Raw genomic sequence first — 14,459 nt, forward strand, 5'->3', positions numbered from 1 at the left:
AGCAGCAGAGATTTGCATGCACCTACCGACTTCTCTATTTATTGTTCAGCCATGTCAGTGAGAATCATTCCAACAACTAAATTAAAACTTCTGTATAAAAGACCAGTTGGGGTTTTAGTTCTGAATTACTGGAGGATCCATTGTTTCAACAATAATGTTTGTCAGGTTTTCATATTTCTTTTACATTTTAATTATAACTCATGAAATCTTAACTGATTATTCCTGGGCTAGACTCAGAAGAATGTCACTGAAGGGTGTTTTAACTTAATGGAAGCAACGTAGCATCTGTTTGTAATGTTTTAAAAGCCAATTTATATGGAAATTTTGCTTTAGTGGGAAGTCAATAGATATGCAATACCTCTTGTAAAAATTCAAAACTTGAATTAAAGCAGCACCAAAGCAATGCCATTCTTTCTTATCATAGCAGTATGATTGCGTTTTCACAGCATTTAATTTTTATCCTTTTCCTTCTGTTGAAATGAAGTTTTTATTTTTCTTTTGCAGTCGAGCTATCAAGACAAACCAGGACCTTCTTCCTGAGACGCCATGGACCCATATCTTCTACAATGACTTTTGGGGGACACTGCTCACTCACAGTGGGAGCCACAAGTCCTACAGACCTCTCTGCACACTCTCCTTCCGCATTAACCATGCTGTTGGAGGGATGGACCCGTGGGGCTACCACCTTGTAAACGTCCTGTTACATGCTGCAGTCACAGGCCTTTTCACAAACTTCTCCAGGATCCTGTTTGGGGATGGGTACTGGACCTTGATAGCAGGTCTGCTGTTTGCGTCTCATCCAATCCACACGGAAGCCGTAGCGGGGATTGTAGGGAGGGCAGACATCGGAGCCTGCCTCTTCTTTCTGCTTTCCCTGATGTGCTACGTGAAGCACTGCTCTACCAGAGGTTCCTCACCGAGTACTTGGGGCTGGATCTTGGGAGCAGGGCTGTGTGCGGGATGCAGCATGCTGTGGAAGGAGCAAGGAGTGACTGTTCTGGCCATTTCAGCTGTGTACGATATCTTTGTATTCCATCGCCTGAAAATGGGTCAGATCATTCCTGCTTTATACAAGGTGAGTCTTCCTGCACTTTAGCTATCTGTAAGGCACCAATTGCTGGTAAACAGCTGCTAAATGAATCTTCAAATGCACATTAATTCTTAGTGGTTTAGCAACTCCCAAAAATAAGCACAGATGTCTAATGCTGACAGAACATTTAAAGCAGTTTAGTATGGGGTTTTTACCTTTTGTTTAAACAGTGTGTTGTTATCCATTGCTATTACTTGACACCAGCGATGTATTTTTTTCAATTACTTCCCTTGCTTCCGGCAGCTCCCTCATCATTCTGTTTACCATTGAGCACTGGCTGTCTGGCTGCCGTTTGTAAAGAGTTCATTCATGCTCTTATCCTCTTGTATCTTGCAAACTCAGCTAAGTTCGGAGTGCAAGTGCTGATATCATCTACAGGCTCCCTGAGGCAAAGGTAGAACTCTTTTTGTTCTGGTTTAACAAATGCAGAGAACCTGGGTGCATGCCTTTGGCATGTCTCTTTTCTCCCATTAGTAGGAGCTATGACTCAAATGTATTGTTGCCTTAACAAAATAAATGTTTTTTGTTTTTTGACTTCTTGCCCAAGAACAAAAAAGTACAATAAGCAAACGAACAAGTCCACCAAATCCCCAGAACTTCCCTCTCCCAAAGTCACATGTGTTTTACTGGTACCTAGAAACCCCAGCTGAAACCCAGACTCATTTACATCAGTTGCTGGACAAATGAGTAAGCTGAGTGTATGTAATTATGTTTGCAGTGAAGTGGCTTTCTTTCAGAAAAATACTGACTTAACAGAAGGAAAATGTTTCATAAGGACATAGATTGCCACACTTTTTACTGACATATAACCAATAAAAGCAATAAAAAAAAATACAGGTTTGCAATCTTATCTCAAAACCTGTGATTTCAAATTTTTGATTTCTTACTCGAATTGAAAAGAAGTTGCAGATTCTGATAAAGAAGATGATTTCTGCTTCTATAGAGTATATACCTGTACCATACAAGGAAAACAGTAGAGTCAAAAAACCAACTAATCTCTGGTACTTCCTACTTAAAATTTGTCATCAACTATCATACTCTTTTTTGAAAAAAGTGAAGAGGAAAGAGTAATTTTTTTTTTTTTTTGTCGGATGTTGGAGTATGTAAGACTTCTGTGGAGTGGTGGTAGCTAGATACTGTATGCTATGTTGTGCACCTAATGGTGAGTGGCAACAAACAGTCAACTAATTAAGTGTTTTTTAAAAAGTGCATCTGTAACACCAAGCTTTATTCTAAAAGGTACAGGGTGATATTTTGTAAAGTTCTTCAAAGCATTTGGTTTATAGCTCAAGTGTTAGCCTATGATATAGAATTAAACAATGATAAAAACATTCATATGGCACAGGCAAAATTCTGAACACCTTGTGGATGACTTCACTGTAAACCTAAAATAGTGTTCCTCACAGTCTCTCCTCATTGTAGCCTGCAATGACCAAGATACAGTCATGGTGCTAAAGAGTTTCTTATTACAGAACACTCCTTGCTCAAAATCAGTATCTTTACAAGTATATCTGATGAACTTTTAATGGGGAAAAGCTTTTTCTTCCTTTTTTGCCTCTTTACCGAGTCACTGTCGGGCTAAAATTGCCCGGAACAGACCTAAGTCACACAGCTGAAATGCAAGCTTCTGCATCCTAACTCTTTTAAAACAAGGCCTTCAGGAGTGTCGTGCTACATTTGGACACCTGACTTGTGTATTTTTCACCCAGCATCAGATTTCGTCAGCACATTAGTATCAATGCCTTGTTTTCCTGATGTAACGATAGAAATAATTCTGTCCTTTATAGATTACAAACTTTTATGGAGATTGGATATTTTCTAGAGGAAATTTTGTGGAGAGAGACCACAGCGAATTAAAATATGAATATTTTGCTTACTCTGCCAGTAATGCATTTCCTAATTCACTAAATTCGTGGCTCCCTCTTCCTTGTTACATCTATTCAGACTTAGTGCTGCTGACCAAGTTTTACCTCAAGACTAGGGAAACCTCTGTACCTGGAGCTTCGGTTATAAAATTATCTTCAGTGAAGTTTCTTTTTTATTGAAGTTTTAAAAAAATAATTCACAAATTACATAAATTTTTGTAAGAACTTATGGTCCTGCAGAGCTTGGGGTGCTGGGAGTATCTTAATTGACCTAACCTGTTACGAGAAGCATTTCTTTTTGAATATTTGTCTGTGTACCCTTTTGTACTCCAACTTTGCATGGCCTCTACCTTTAGCATTGTAGATTCCTGTTCCCAAGCACTCCATGGGAAGTGAAGGAATGAAATACAAGTAAGAATAATCACTGTAGATTCAAAATAAATAAATAAACGAGTGTGTCAAAGAGGAACAAAGATAGCATCTTAAAAGCAAAGAGCTTCGCACTGTATAATGAAAACATTTTAGGACAACAAAGTCATTACGATTTACCAGAAATATACTGAAAATAACTAGTCTCATGCATTGCCTTCTTTTCAGTGTTTTCTCAAGCACTTTCTCACTGTTTATATTTCCTTAGGTCTTTGAGTTTTATCCATTCACATAAAATACTGCTTAGAAAATGTTCAGGTTAATGAGACTGTCTCCGGCCTGCTCCATCTGAAGACTGGAGATTGTTTTAGGAGGATGCTCTTTAGCTGATATCAATGGATAATTTGAGAATGGCCAATGCACGTGGAGTTGAGAAATTTGCATTTTGACTGTAGTATGTCTGACCAGTGTTTGACAAGCCCTAACCATGAAGGGAAGTTCGATGCTGTCCTGTTGGTTTGAAAGTACTTTTTAGACTTATTTTCAAATAATTTCAAGATGATTATGTTGTAAGGTTGGCATTTAAAATTTATAAACTAGCTCTTCTGAAGTCATTAGTAATAATAGAGCTAAGTGAAAGAGTTAAAAGTAAAATCACTTTAAGCAGACAAAATCAACTTTTGGAATAAGTGTTTTATTTTTTTTTCTTTAATGTTGTTGCTTACACTTTTTCTTGCTTGAAAAGATATTCCTGCATTGCAAATTGCATGAGACCAATGTAGCAGAAGAGTCATCCTGTATTATCCAACTGGCTAAAGCCTTTAAAAAACTGGAGTTTAAAACCGGTTTAAACAAGTACAAAAAAACCTCCCACCAAACCCTACAAACAAAGCCCCATCTTGTCAAAGTCTCATTATTAGAATGTCTGGGCAATTACAAAGAATTGTGTTCATTTACCTGTTCTGGAATTTGTATGTTGTGTTTTCCCAGTATAAATACTTAGGGAGGGCAACTGCAGGAGTCAGGCGGGGAAAAAATGTACTAAAAGGACAGTCTAGGAAAAAGTTACAGTCTTTTGTAGTGCACTGGAGGGAAAAAGTGTAGACTAGAGCCAAGAAAGAAAGGAAGATACTTTTCAGAGGTGGTTAGTTCGAATCTGTACTAAGTAGCAAGCTATAACAATATGAAACTGAATGTTTTGTAATGGAGTGGTAGAAAGGAACTACCCCATTCAATGTACCTGATCTTAAGCTAAACCCTGTCCAGCTGAGCTGACACAACTGTTTCCAGTTTGCTGTGGAGCCTAGGAAGGTTCAAGAGGAAGTGCAGGTAAAAACTAAACCCTTAAACCCTCAAACAGGACAGAAATTGAGACATGATTAATTACATTTAAAGAACAGTAAAACCACTGAGCTTGTTCAGGATGGTCAGTGAAGGGTGAGCTGGTAAATGCAGCTTTAAAAATGTTCCAGCAGGTGCTAGAAGATGGCACTGGGGTAAAAAGCCTGTTTTTTTTCCATTTTGCTCTTATCTTTGGGTTGAGTATTCAATAAATATGAAATACTGGCTACTACACAAGACCAGTAGCTGTTTACTGGGCTCACACCTATTATCACTGAGTCCAATTTGTCACATCAAGTACATGACAGCTTCCCAGTGTGATTTGAGTAGACTGGCAGGGCTTCTGCAGCTGCAGAGAAGACCACCAGCAGAGCAGTTGAATATTACCCCTTATTTAGAAGCTATTTGTAATGCACTTTAAAAATTTATATTGTAACTACTTATTAAACTATCCAGCTCTTTTCCCTGTCGTCTGCATATCGATTATTCAATAGAACTTGGCTGCTGATATTTTTCCTTTTTCCAAGTCTTGTATTCCCATCCGCATGTGATGCTCTCACTCTGGCTGGCAAAGTTATCAGTCTGGACTCCATTTCATTGAGTTAGCTCTATTTTATTCTGTCTGACTGGCTGACAAGAATGTATTTGCTGTCTTTAAGTCAGCAGATTTTTGATGGAAGCGTATTTATTGCGGTCATAAATGAGTTATCTGAAATGAGAGCAATTAAAAAAAAAAAAAAAAAAAGTGCTCTCCTGGAACAAAACATTCCTTATGGAAGAAAGTTAGGCTTTTGTTTGATTTTTTTCAGCATTTTAGACCTTGAGTCATTTCCAGTGCAGGCTGCATAGCAAGTATGCAGATTGATTGAGTTGTCATGTATCATAGGTATCATATGACTGTACCTGTCAGCAGCTAGACTTGTGCAAGTTAAACAAAAGTGTCAGGGTAAGAGGGGGGAACCCGAATAGGGGAGACAGCTGTGATCAAGTCTGTAGTTATAGAAAATATGCAAATTCAGAAGCCTCATTCTTTTGTACTTGCAATCTCTGGCTTGAGAGTGGAATCATTAATCAACATTGCAGTACACGGTCTTCTGTCCAATTAGCAGTACAAAGCTAATATAAACCCCACTGTGCTGCCCTTTTTTCCTTTATTTTTTAATTTTTTTTTTTAAAGTGTGAATGGAACTGGACAACATTAGCAGTGAAAAAGACGGGACAAATGCATTTAAAGCTCGTTTTTAATATAATGATAAAATATTTATTGCTCTGTGGTTTGTATGTACAAACTGCCTTACAAAAATAACTAAACCAGATGTGTTTTCTACTAATGTTCCATTGGTACAATACGGTAACATTTTACCATATCAACATATTGTTAGTACAGGGGGGTTGTTATACTAAAATAAGGAAACCTCGCTTTTCCCATCACTTATTTGATTAAAGTCTCCCTCTGGGAGGTCTGTCTCACATGTGGAATTAGTTATTGGTATCTATAGCTTAGCATAAACCTCAAATTGGATTGCAGGATGCATTATCTAACCTCCTGTGCTATTATAACAGTATTGGTTTTGTGAAAAGCAATTTTATTGAAGGGCTATATTTTATTTAAGGTACTGATGTAAACCTGGGGCCTCCATGGATGACATGGTCAACCACCAAACCAAGTTTTATAAAATACTACTTTCTTTTATGGTCTTGGAACAGCCTTAGTTGTGGGTGATATGGATGGTTCCCACTCAAAATAGGACCTGCTGGGTATTAGATAAAGCTACTGATTTTTGAGAACACTCTAAACTTGAAATAAACCACTTTCTGCATTCTTTATTCTTTTGCAGTCACTACTTTTAGAACTACCATGCTTTGGAAAGCGATTTCAAAATAAAAAGCTGCTCTGGGTTCCAATTTGCAGCTTTATCCTTCTCTTCTGAGAAACTCTAAAGCCTTAGCAATGCAATAGTCAGTCTTGCTGGTTTTCACCTCCTCTCCATCTACAAGGTCTGCCATTTTGCAGCAGTGTTTTAACATTATTTGAAAACCAACTTGATGGTTTATTTTCTGCTTATTTTCTACAATCTAAGGAATTTTATTATGCTTGAACTTAACCCACAGGCCTGGATATTTTGGCAGACCAGATTGGTAAGCTATTATTTTGTAAGTTATTTCTCTCAAATGCTTGTGTGGGTACAGTCAAGGCTTAGTCCCCCGTCTTTGAACAGCAGTATTTAGACTGTTAGGGCAGCAGCTTCTCCTCTGTAGGACAGACTTCAACCTTGGAGTCAGATAATTAGTAAACACATTTTTCCTTGAGACTACTTTTGTCCCAGTTAAAAATAGTAACTTGCAGCTTCAAAGCATGACCTGACCTCTTGCAGGTTGATTTTGTCTAACAAGAGCTGCATATTCAAGTGCACTAAGCTGTTAAATGTTGGGCTTGTGTGCCACGTAACCTTTTGCATTTCAAGCGCTGAGGAAAAGACTGGAAGCTCCATTGCCAGCTGGGGCCCAGTTTGTTCCCTTGCTGTGATCTCTCATTCTGCGCTGGGCAGCTGGGGGTTAATTCTTCTGGCAGCTTTAAGCCTGTACAAAATTGTGGAAATGCTGAGATGAATGTGCCTGCACATACATTGCTCATATTTGCGGATGAGCCAGCCTGGTGCTTTTCTCCTCACTCTGCTGGATGGCAGCAGCATGAGGCCTGTACGGTCTTGACCATCACTCCCCTCCTTCCCCCAGCAGATATTTCCCAGACAAAAGAAGCTTTTTGCAATTTACTTCTTTCCTGACAATTTCAAGTAGCTAATACTGCTGTTTCCTGTAGTTCCCACAGCTCCTTGCTGCTTTTCCTTTTGATCTTGAAATAAGAAAAGCAAGATTGGCCTCCACTATCTTTCTTCTCAGAGATACTGATCTCCTGCAGGTCCCTGTGATGTCAGTGGAGTGATACTGAATTGGACATCAATATGTATAAATAGCTGTTGTTTCCTGAAAATATTTCTCTGGGATGCTATAAACCACGGAAAGAGATCACATATGACAGAATTATAGCATCCTAAGGCAAATGTATTTTTTAAAAATGAGGAATCATAAGCTAGCCTGCTGAAGTCACTGGCTTAAAATGGATTATATTTTAGTATTGTATCTGCAATGTCTTTATTGGAATTGCTACTAAAATCTGCCTGTCTTTTGTCTACCCACTTGAAGTCTACAATAATATTTTGGAGCATGTATTTGAGAATGAATGGCTCCCTGGGAAGATGGAGAAAGTAAAGGCTTCTTTAATAAATTACTAAATAAATAAAAAACATAGAAGCCTTTTCATATTTACAGAGACTGCAAAGACATGAAGAACCTTCAATTTAACAAAGAGGTTAGTTTGCTAGAGAAAGGTTGTCACTATCTTCAGTCTTGCATAGGACTTATACTGCATGGTAGCTTGCAAAGTATGCTGTGTTTTTCCATTCTTCCCCCTGGGTTAAAAGGGCTCTCTTCTGAGGCACAGGGTGAAAAAACTTCCAGGGGCTTTGCACAGTCGGTGTTAGCACTTATTTTTCATTCTGAGGTTACATACCAATTATTAACATCAAGAAGAGTGTGTTTTTTTTTCCATGGTGGTGTTTAGTTACAGGGCATTGATGGGCTTGCTGCTTGCCAGTTTACAAAACCTGTGCAAACAATACCAAGCCGACAATGTTACTTTCCTAGCTGTTACTGTTTTAAAAATATTTAAGGAGTCAAGTGAAAGCACCAAACTTACCATAGTGTGTAACAACTGTGTTTCAGGACATTGGGAATGTTTGCAGATGTTGATTTCTCTTCATTTTAGTGTTTACTTTAGTTCCCTAATTGGAGAAACTTTGTAAAACGGTTTTACTTACAGATGGTAATTTTTCTATTTAAAATATCAGTATTAAACAACAGTTATATTTAATGTTTTTTTTCTTAGGGGTGATCAGTGTATTACACATTTTATGCTGAAATAGGGGGATTTGGATACCTATGAACCTTGATGGATAAGAACTATATGCAGCTTTTGCCCATCTTCAGTTTTCCCTTTGTTCACAAGCTGGAAAGCCATGTCCCTTTGCCCTCTAGCTCTGCCTCTCCCTTGAGTCCCTTGCCTGGGTACTGGCCACAAACTGGGAAAACCAACACACAGTGCTAAAGCTAAGTGATGTCTTAATGAGTTAAATCTCCCTTGGCGTCATTCCTTTGGTGTAGATTTGCTTCAGGAGTTATGCCTTTCTGCTTAACTTGTTTCTATGTCTTGGTTAACATACATGCCTTCATGATTATATTCATGAAATTTGTATCCCTTGTGTTTGTTAAATGCCAGGCAGAAAGTTTACACCTACGCCTTGCATACAAATGTTCAGTCGTGAGTACTTTACACTAGCATCCTAGTGTTGTGTTTAGGCACCTAAAGAGTCTGATTTGATGAAGTGCTGAATGCTTGTAGCTCCTCGTAGGCTTTACTGTATGAACCCATTGCACTTGGTCAATCGCTCCTAAATAGTAAGCTAGGCTGGCTGCTCCCAGCAGTCAGGGCATGTGCTAATAGTGTCAGAAGAGAAAAAAACCCTGTAAATATGTCCCCCGTCAGAGTCAAATAGATTAGGGAGCAGGTGCAGCTTCTGGATACTCCGAGTTCTGAGTCCAGGCAGTGCATTAACAGCACCTTCAGGAAACATAACACTGCTGAGAGTATGTGAAGATCAGGCTCCTGATTTTTTGAGCATCTTAACTGTAGTTGCCTAAGTTTCAGAACTGTGGTGTTTGGAAAGCATTGCCTGGGTCTATCCAATAGAAGTATTCTCAAAGACAGTTGTATTCCTAGAGTCCTACCCAAGTCAGAGCCATTCCTGGTATACAAGCATGAGCTCTGATTCCAGACCTAGGAGAACATGTTTTGAAGGAGCAGGAACATATGCAAGCCCTGAGCCATGAGGGAGACTTTTCTCTTGGTATTAGGTTTAATTTTGAATTTCCTGGCTTATACTGGTTTTTATATAAGTCGTAATGATTTAATGACCATGTGCACACTTTTTCCAAGCTGAGTGATTCTAAACATTAACCTATGGAGACAGTTACAGTATTAAAAAGAGGGAAAATGCAAGTGTATGAGATTTACAGTGGAAACAGCCAGTTGTGATAGCAGGCAGCAAACATTTTCTGGCATGTTTGCTGGAGGAACTGAGTGATATTTTGTACATATGGCTGTGTTTCTTTTTCCAGCTGCAATGTAGATTAGGTATGGGGAGGGAAGGAACCTGGGCTTGCAATCCTGTAGCTGGCTTTATGGGTCAGTTGTTAGGAGGTAAATTTTCTAGCCCCACTAACCTTGATTGTCCCTTAGAAAAGAGAAGAATCCCTTGATGCTGTGGATAGTCCACTTTGGAAGGAGGGGAGAGCCAAAATATTTTTTGTTCCTAAGTTTCTAGGAAACAAATTGAAAATGCACATGAAGAATTATGTTAAAATTATCCAGAACCTTTTGGGGGAAGGGAGAAAATTGGTGTACCTGGCTCTTAAATGCCAGGTAGAACATATGTACCTTTTTATGATCAGAGTAGTAAGACTTTCAGGCGCATACACATATTACTTCTAAGGCTTTAGTTTTGATTGCGTTGTGCAAAAGTCAGAGCTTCTGTGACATTTAATCACCAAAATCTTGTTTTTCTCCTTGACAATAAAATATGGAAATAAATTCCCATAGCAACGAAATCTTTAAAGTGAGTGTAGGAGCATACTGAGTTAATAAAGGCAATGAGGGAGCAGAGGAAGAGAGAGGGTAGAATTGTATCGAGTCTCTGTAAATTCTTTCTCTTCCAGAAAACAGGACTTTGGGGGTTATGGATAAATTTTTTGCGTGTTTTAGTCTGCATGTTTTAAAAGTATCCTGGGCAGCTTGTGCTGCTGTAGAGCACAGCGAAGCTTGCATCAACAACAGTGTTTATCTAGTAGGGGTTGTGAGATTACAGTTTATTTTTAAAATATGCGTTTATTGTAGTTCTATCTCTTACTTGGAGACTTTTCTCCTTAAGAGACGTTATTAGAAGTGGCAAAACACCACCACAAAATAACTGTCATGAATTTTAAAATAGATGCAATGCCAATTTTTTTAACTTTAGTTCTTGCTTCTTTGGACTACTTTATATACAGCAATTTTGGCTTCTTGTGATTTGAAATGTGTGGAAAGTCAACATTAGCAATTTTGTAGAGGGATTAGTTTTTTTGTTTGTTTTGATTTCGATGTGTGGGGTTTTTTTGTTTGTTTGTTTAAACCACTATATGTTTTTACCTCTTTTGACCTGACCTGTTAACCAAGGACTTGAGTGTTTGTGGGTGATTCTGATTGAGAATATGGATTGAAAAATACCAGGATTATGCAATCCTGTTGGTTTGGTTTCTTTTTTTAAAAGAAAATCCCAAGTAGAATTTCTGCCAGAACAAAAAGTATCAAGCTATGTATCTTCATTCCAGTTCTAAATCCCTTTCAGTGAGCATTGTGAGCTCCCTCTTGCATCTTATTCAAGGGGAAGTTGCTTGCATAATATATATTTTTACTCTGCTTCCTTTGCACCTTCTGTGATGTTACTGATTCACATACCTGCATCTCTCTCATGTGAAGAAAAACAAACACAACCTTCTGTAACAAGCTAAACAAAAAAACCCCACACCAACACAAACCAAAAAGCTATCCCGAACAAAAACAAAATTAAAAAAAAAAAACAGAAACAACCAAACAAGCAAAGAACTCCACCTCACCTTGTGTCCATGCATCTTTGTTCTGGTAGAGACATCTTTCCTTGGAAGAGAGAATTAACTGATTATTTCAGTCAACTTCTGTAAAAGTGGTATGAAATTCTTATCTCAAGTCGGATCTGTGACATACTTATGCAGTTAGTGATAATCAGATATTGTGAATGCATCCAAGCTAACTAACTCAAGTGACCTTGGTACAGACTGCAAAAGTGGATCTTAAGGCAAGGTAAGTAGATGTGTTTCTTGGTTGCCTGATACTAGGTTGGTATTAGTACACAAAGTTTGAACCCGGCCATGTAGATACATATGCACAGCTCGTGATTTGATCTGAGTATTTATAAGTCCACTTTTTATCAGGACACCCTGTTAGTCAAAATAACTTAGGGTTGTCATCATCTCAGGACTTTCAAAATCAGAAGGAAGTAAACATTTACTTCAGAAAGTTTTCATTTGCTTTCTGTTTTGCAAATCTATAGAGTAAATTTTTCCAGGATTTCACCTGTAATCTTGATTTTTGAAGAGGAAAGAAAAATTCCTTAAGTGATGAAAATTGTGCTTCATACTTGGTGTTAGGGTACTGTCAGGCAAAACAATGAGCTTGCTGCAGTAGTGGCACATTACTTCTCTAAACATTCCCACTTCTTATCTACAGTTACACTTCCAGTATTACATGTAACCCAAATTCCAAAAAAAAAAAAAAAAGGGCACAATTAATCTATGTTCATATTTTACTATAGCTCTGTGTTGATGTATTCTGAAGATGCATAGTTTATAAACAGAAGTTTAAAAACCATGCCTCTTTTAAATCCACCAATTTTTTGTCTAGAAAATTGTTTTCAGTCCATCACAGACCATGTATATGGTACTATATTAGCTCTAGATCCTTGCAAATAACCATTTCTACCTTGGTGCTGCCTGGCTTATGATATGGTGTGTTGTCAGCAATCTGTGATTTCACAGTAGCAAAAAGGTTGATGTGTCCTTGTGCTCTCAGGTTGGTGTCCAAGGCTCTGCAGTACCCAGATGGCTCCTCTGTGCTCTGATAATCTGATAATAACCCCTGCCATCATCAGGTGAAATAATAAAGGTACAGGCATCGGTGAAGCTTCTTCACTAATATGTGCCTCATTCGTATTTGTGATTGCAAATCTACATAGAGTAAGGAAATTATACATTTGTATCATAGCTACATGGCATTGATCTCTCAGTTACAGCCTGGTTTCCTACTAGAAAAAAATAAATTCAGCCTGAAACAATAACCTTATTGTGAATCAGTGGTGATGTAGTAGGTTTATTAATGAAGACAGTGCTCTTTGACATAGTCCTTTAACGCTCAGTGTTTTTAGCATCAGGTCTATACCAAACCTAATTAAACCTTCTGCCCCTTCCTCGCCCCTCCCACTTCTTTGAATGAAAGAATTTCAGTGCCTGCTTAAGTCCCAATTGACTAGATGCCTTACAGTGTAAGGAAGAAAGGGAGAAATGAGTAATGATGACAAAAAATAAAGATTTGATTGAAAAGCTGAATATATGATACAGAAGCCAAAATTTGGGAATCTATATAGGCTAATTATTCCTATATTAATTACCAGAGATGTTCTTATCAGCCAGAGGATAAAGCACTTGTCCTCTATCCTTATTGTAGGCCATGTTTGTATGTTTTCATATAAGTTTTGGCAGACTAATGAAAAATGAAATTTTATATAATCTTATTTGATATGTGGCCTTACATTCTGTGGCAGTTAGTGGTTAACAACCAACATACTGCCTTACTGGTATAATAAATTCATGCTTTAATACAGTTATTTGTTTTACTTTTAGCAGACAGCTTCAAACCCTCAGAGGGAGCTTTTCAAGTCAGTCTGTCTGTCAGATGATCTGCTTCACTGTTTCATCCTCTGGGCTTGGTTACAGTATTTTGATTAAATGTTGCATTACTGTGATACACAAGCAATTTGAAGTACTCAGATTTGTTTTAAAGAAAGGTATTAAAAAAACCCCAAACATACATGTCTAAAAACTGCAGGCTTAACCTTTTTGTGAGTCCCAAATCCATGCTGCTCAGCACCAACAGGCTTCTTCCAAGCCTTTTAATATGAAGAGGCTTAGCAAAATGGCTCAGAAATTTTCTCACTAAAAATCCTAGAACTGCTTTTTAAAATACTGTGTATTTGCATCTTGAATCATAACATAGCCTAAGTTTTTGTTGAATCCTTCCCAGAAAGTCAATTTTCTGGACACTAAAGGAAATAAATTCATAATTTTGGTGGCTGTGGAAATTTAAGTACGTCGTGTTTTCTGTACATAATGTTTCGGTAATCTGATGTATTCTGCCATTAGCTGGCTGGTACAGCCAATTGTGAATTACATAAGCTACTTGCAGAAATATAGACTCTATATGAATGCTTAATTAAATGTAAATGTCCAGTTAACATTGTCATGGCTTCAGCAGTTCTGCACTTGAATGTTAAATTCTTATTCTATCCGCTGTCCTTCAGAGTGAAGGCCACATGTTTTCAGCATGGGACTGTTGGCTCTTTCTGGATGCAGTGTCCTGGGAAAAATCTTACTGAACGCTGAAGCAGGGTTTCATGTTTCAGAGTTGTATTTTTTTTCCTTAGAAATAGAAATAAAAGTTGCCTTTATGATATGCTTAAGCCATCATGGATGCAACTCTAATTGTATGTGGGAAATAGTGATGTTCTTCCTGGATGTGAAAATAGTTTGAAATCTAGCTCTGACGTGAGTAATGTTAAACATTTTATTGAATGAAAAAAAAAAAAAAAAATTCAAGATCATTTAAGAACTTAGTCAAGATTTGCTTCACAAATTGTGCTTTGGTCACTATTTGACCATGTTTTCTTGGTGTGTAGGCCACAAATGACTAGACCTGAAGAGGAAGTATCTAAAGATACTCCCTGAGAAATGGGAGGCTGGTTAAACAACTTATAAACTTTCAAAGCATTGGTAAAAAGGCTTTTTGTTTTCTGATGAGATCATGGATGGTTTTCAAACTCCATCTGCAGCAA

At 37.8% G+C, this 14,459-nt stretch overlaps 1 protein-coding gene across 1 annotated transcript in view; it reads left to right on the top strand.

The window, feature by feature from the left end:
• Positions 1-504: 504 nt before the first annotated feature.
• TMTC2 (transmembrane and tetratricopeptide repeat containing 2) overlaps positions 505-14,459 on the top strand; it is a gene marked incomplete at both ends in the record, with an annotated part of 89,281 nt that continues 75,326 nt past the window's right edge. Inside the window, one exon of the mRNA XM_008945228.1 lies at positions 505-1,075. Within this exon, the coding sequence (XP_008943476.1) occupies positions 505-1,075 (571 nt within the window). The remainder of the gene's footprint in view (positions 1,076-14,459) is intronic.

This window comes from Merops nubicus, unplaced genomic scaffold (assembly GCF_000691845.1).
Source record: "Merops nubicus isolate BGI_N331 unplaced genomic scaffold, ASM69184v1 scaffold11178, whole genome shotgun sequence".
In the NCBI taxonomy this organism is placed as follows: Eukaryota; Metazoa; Chordata; class Aves; order Coraciiformes; family Meropidae; genus Merops; species Merops nubicus.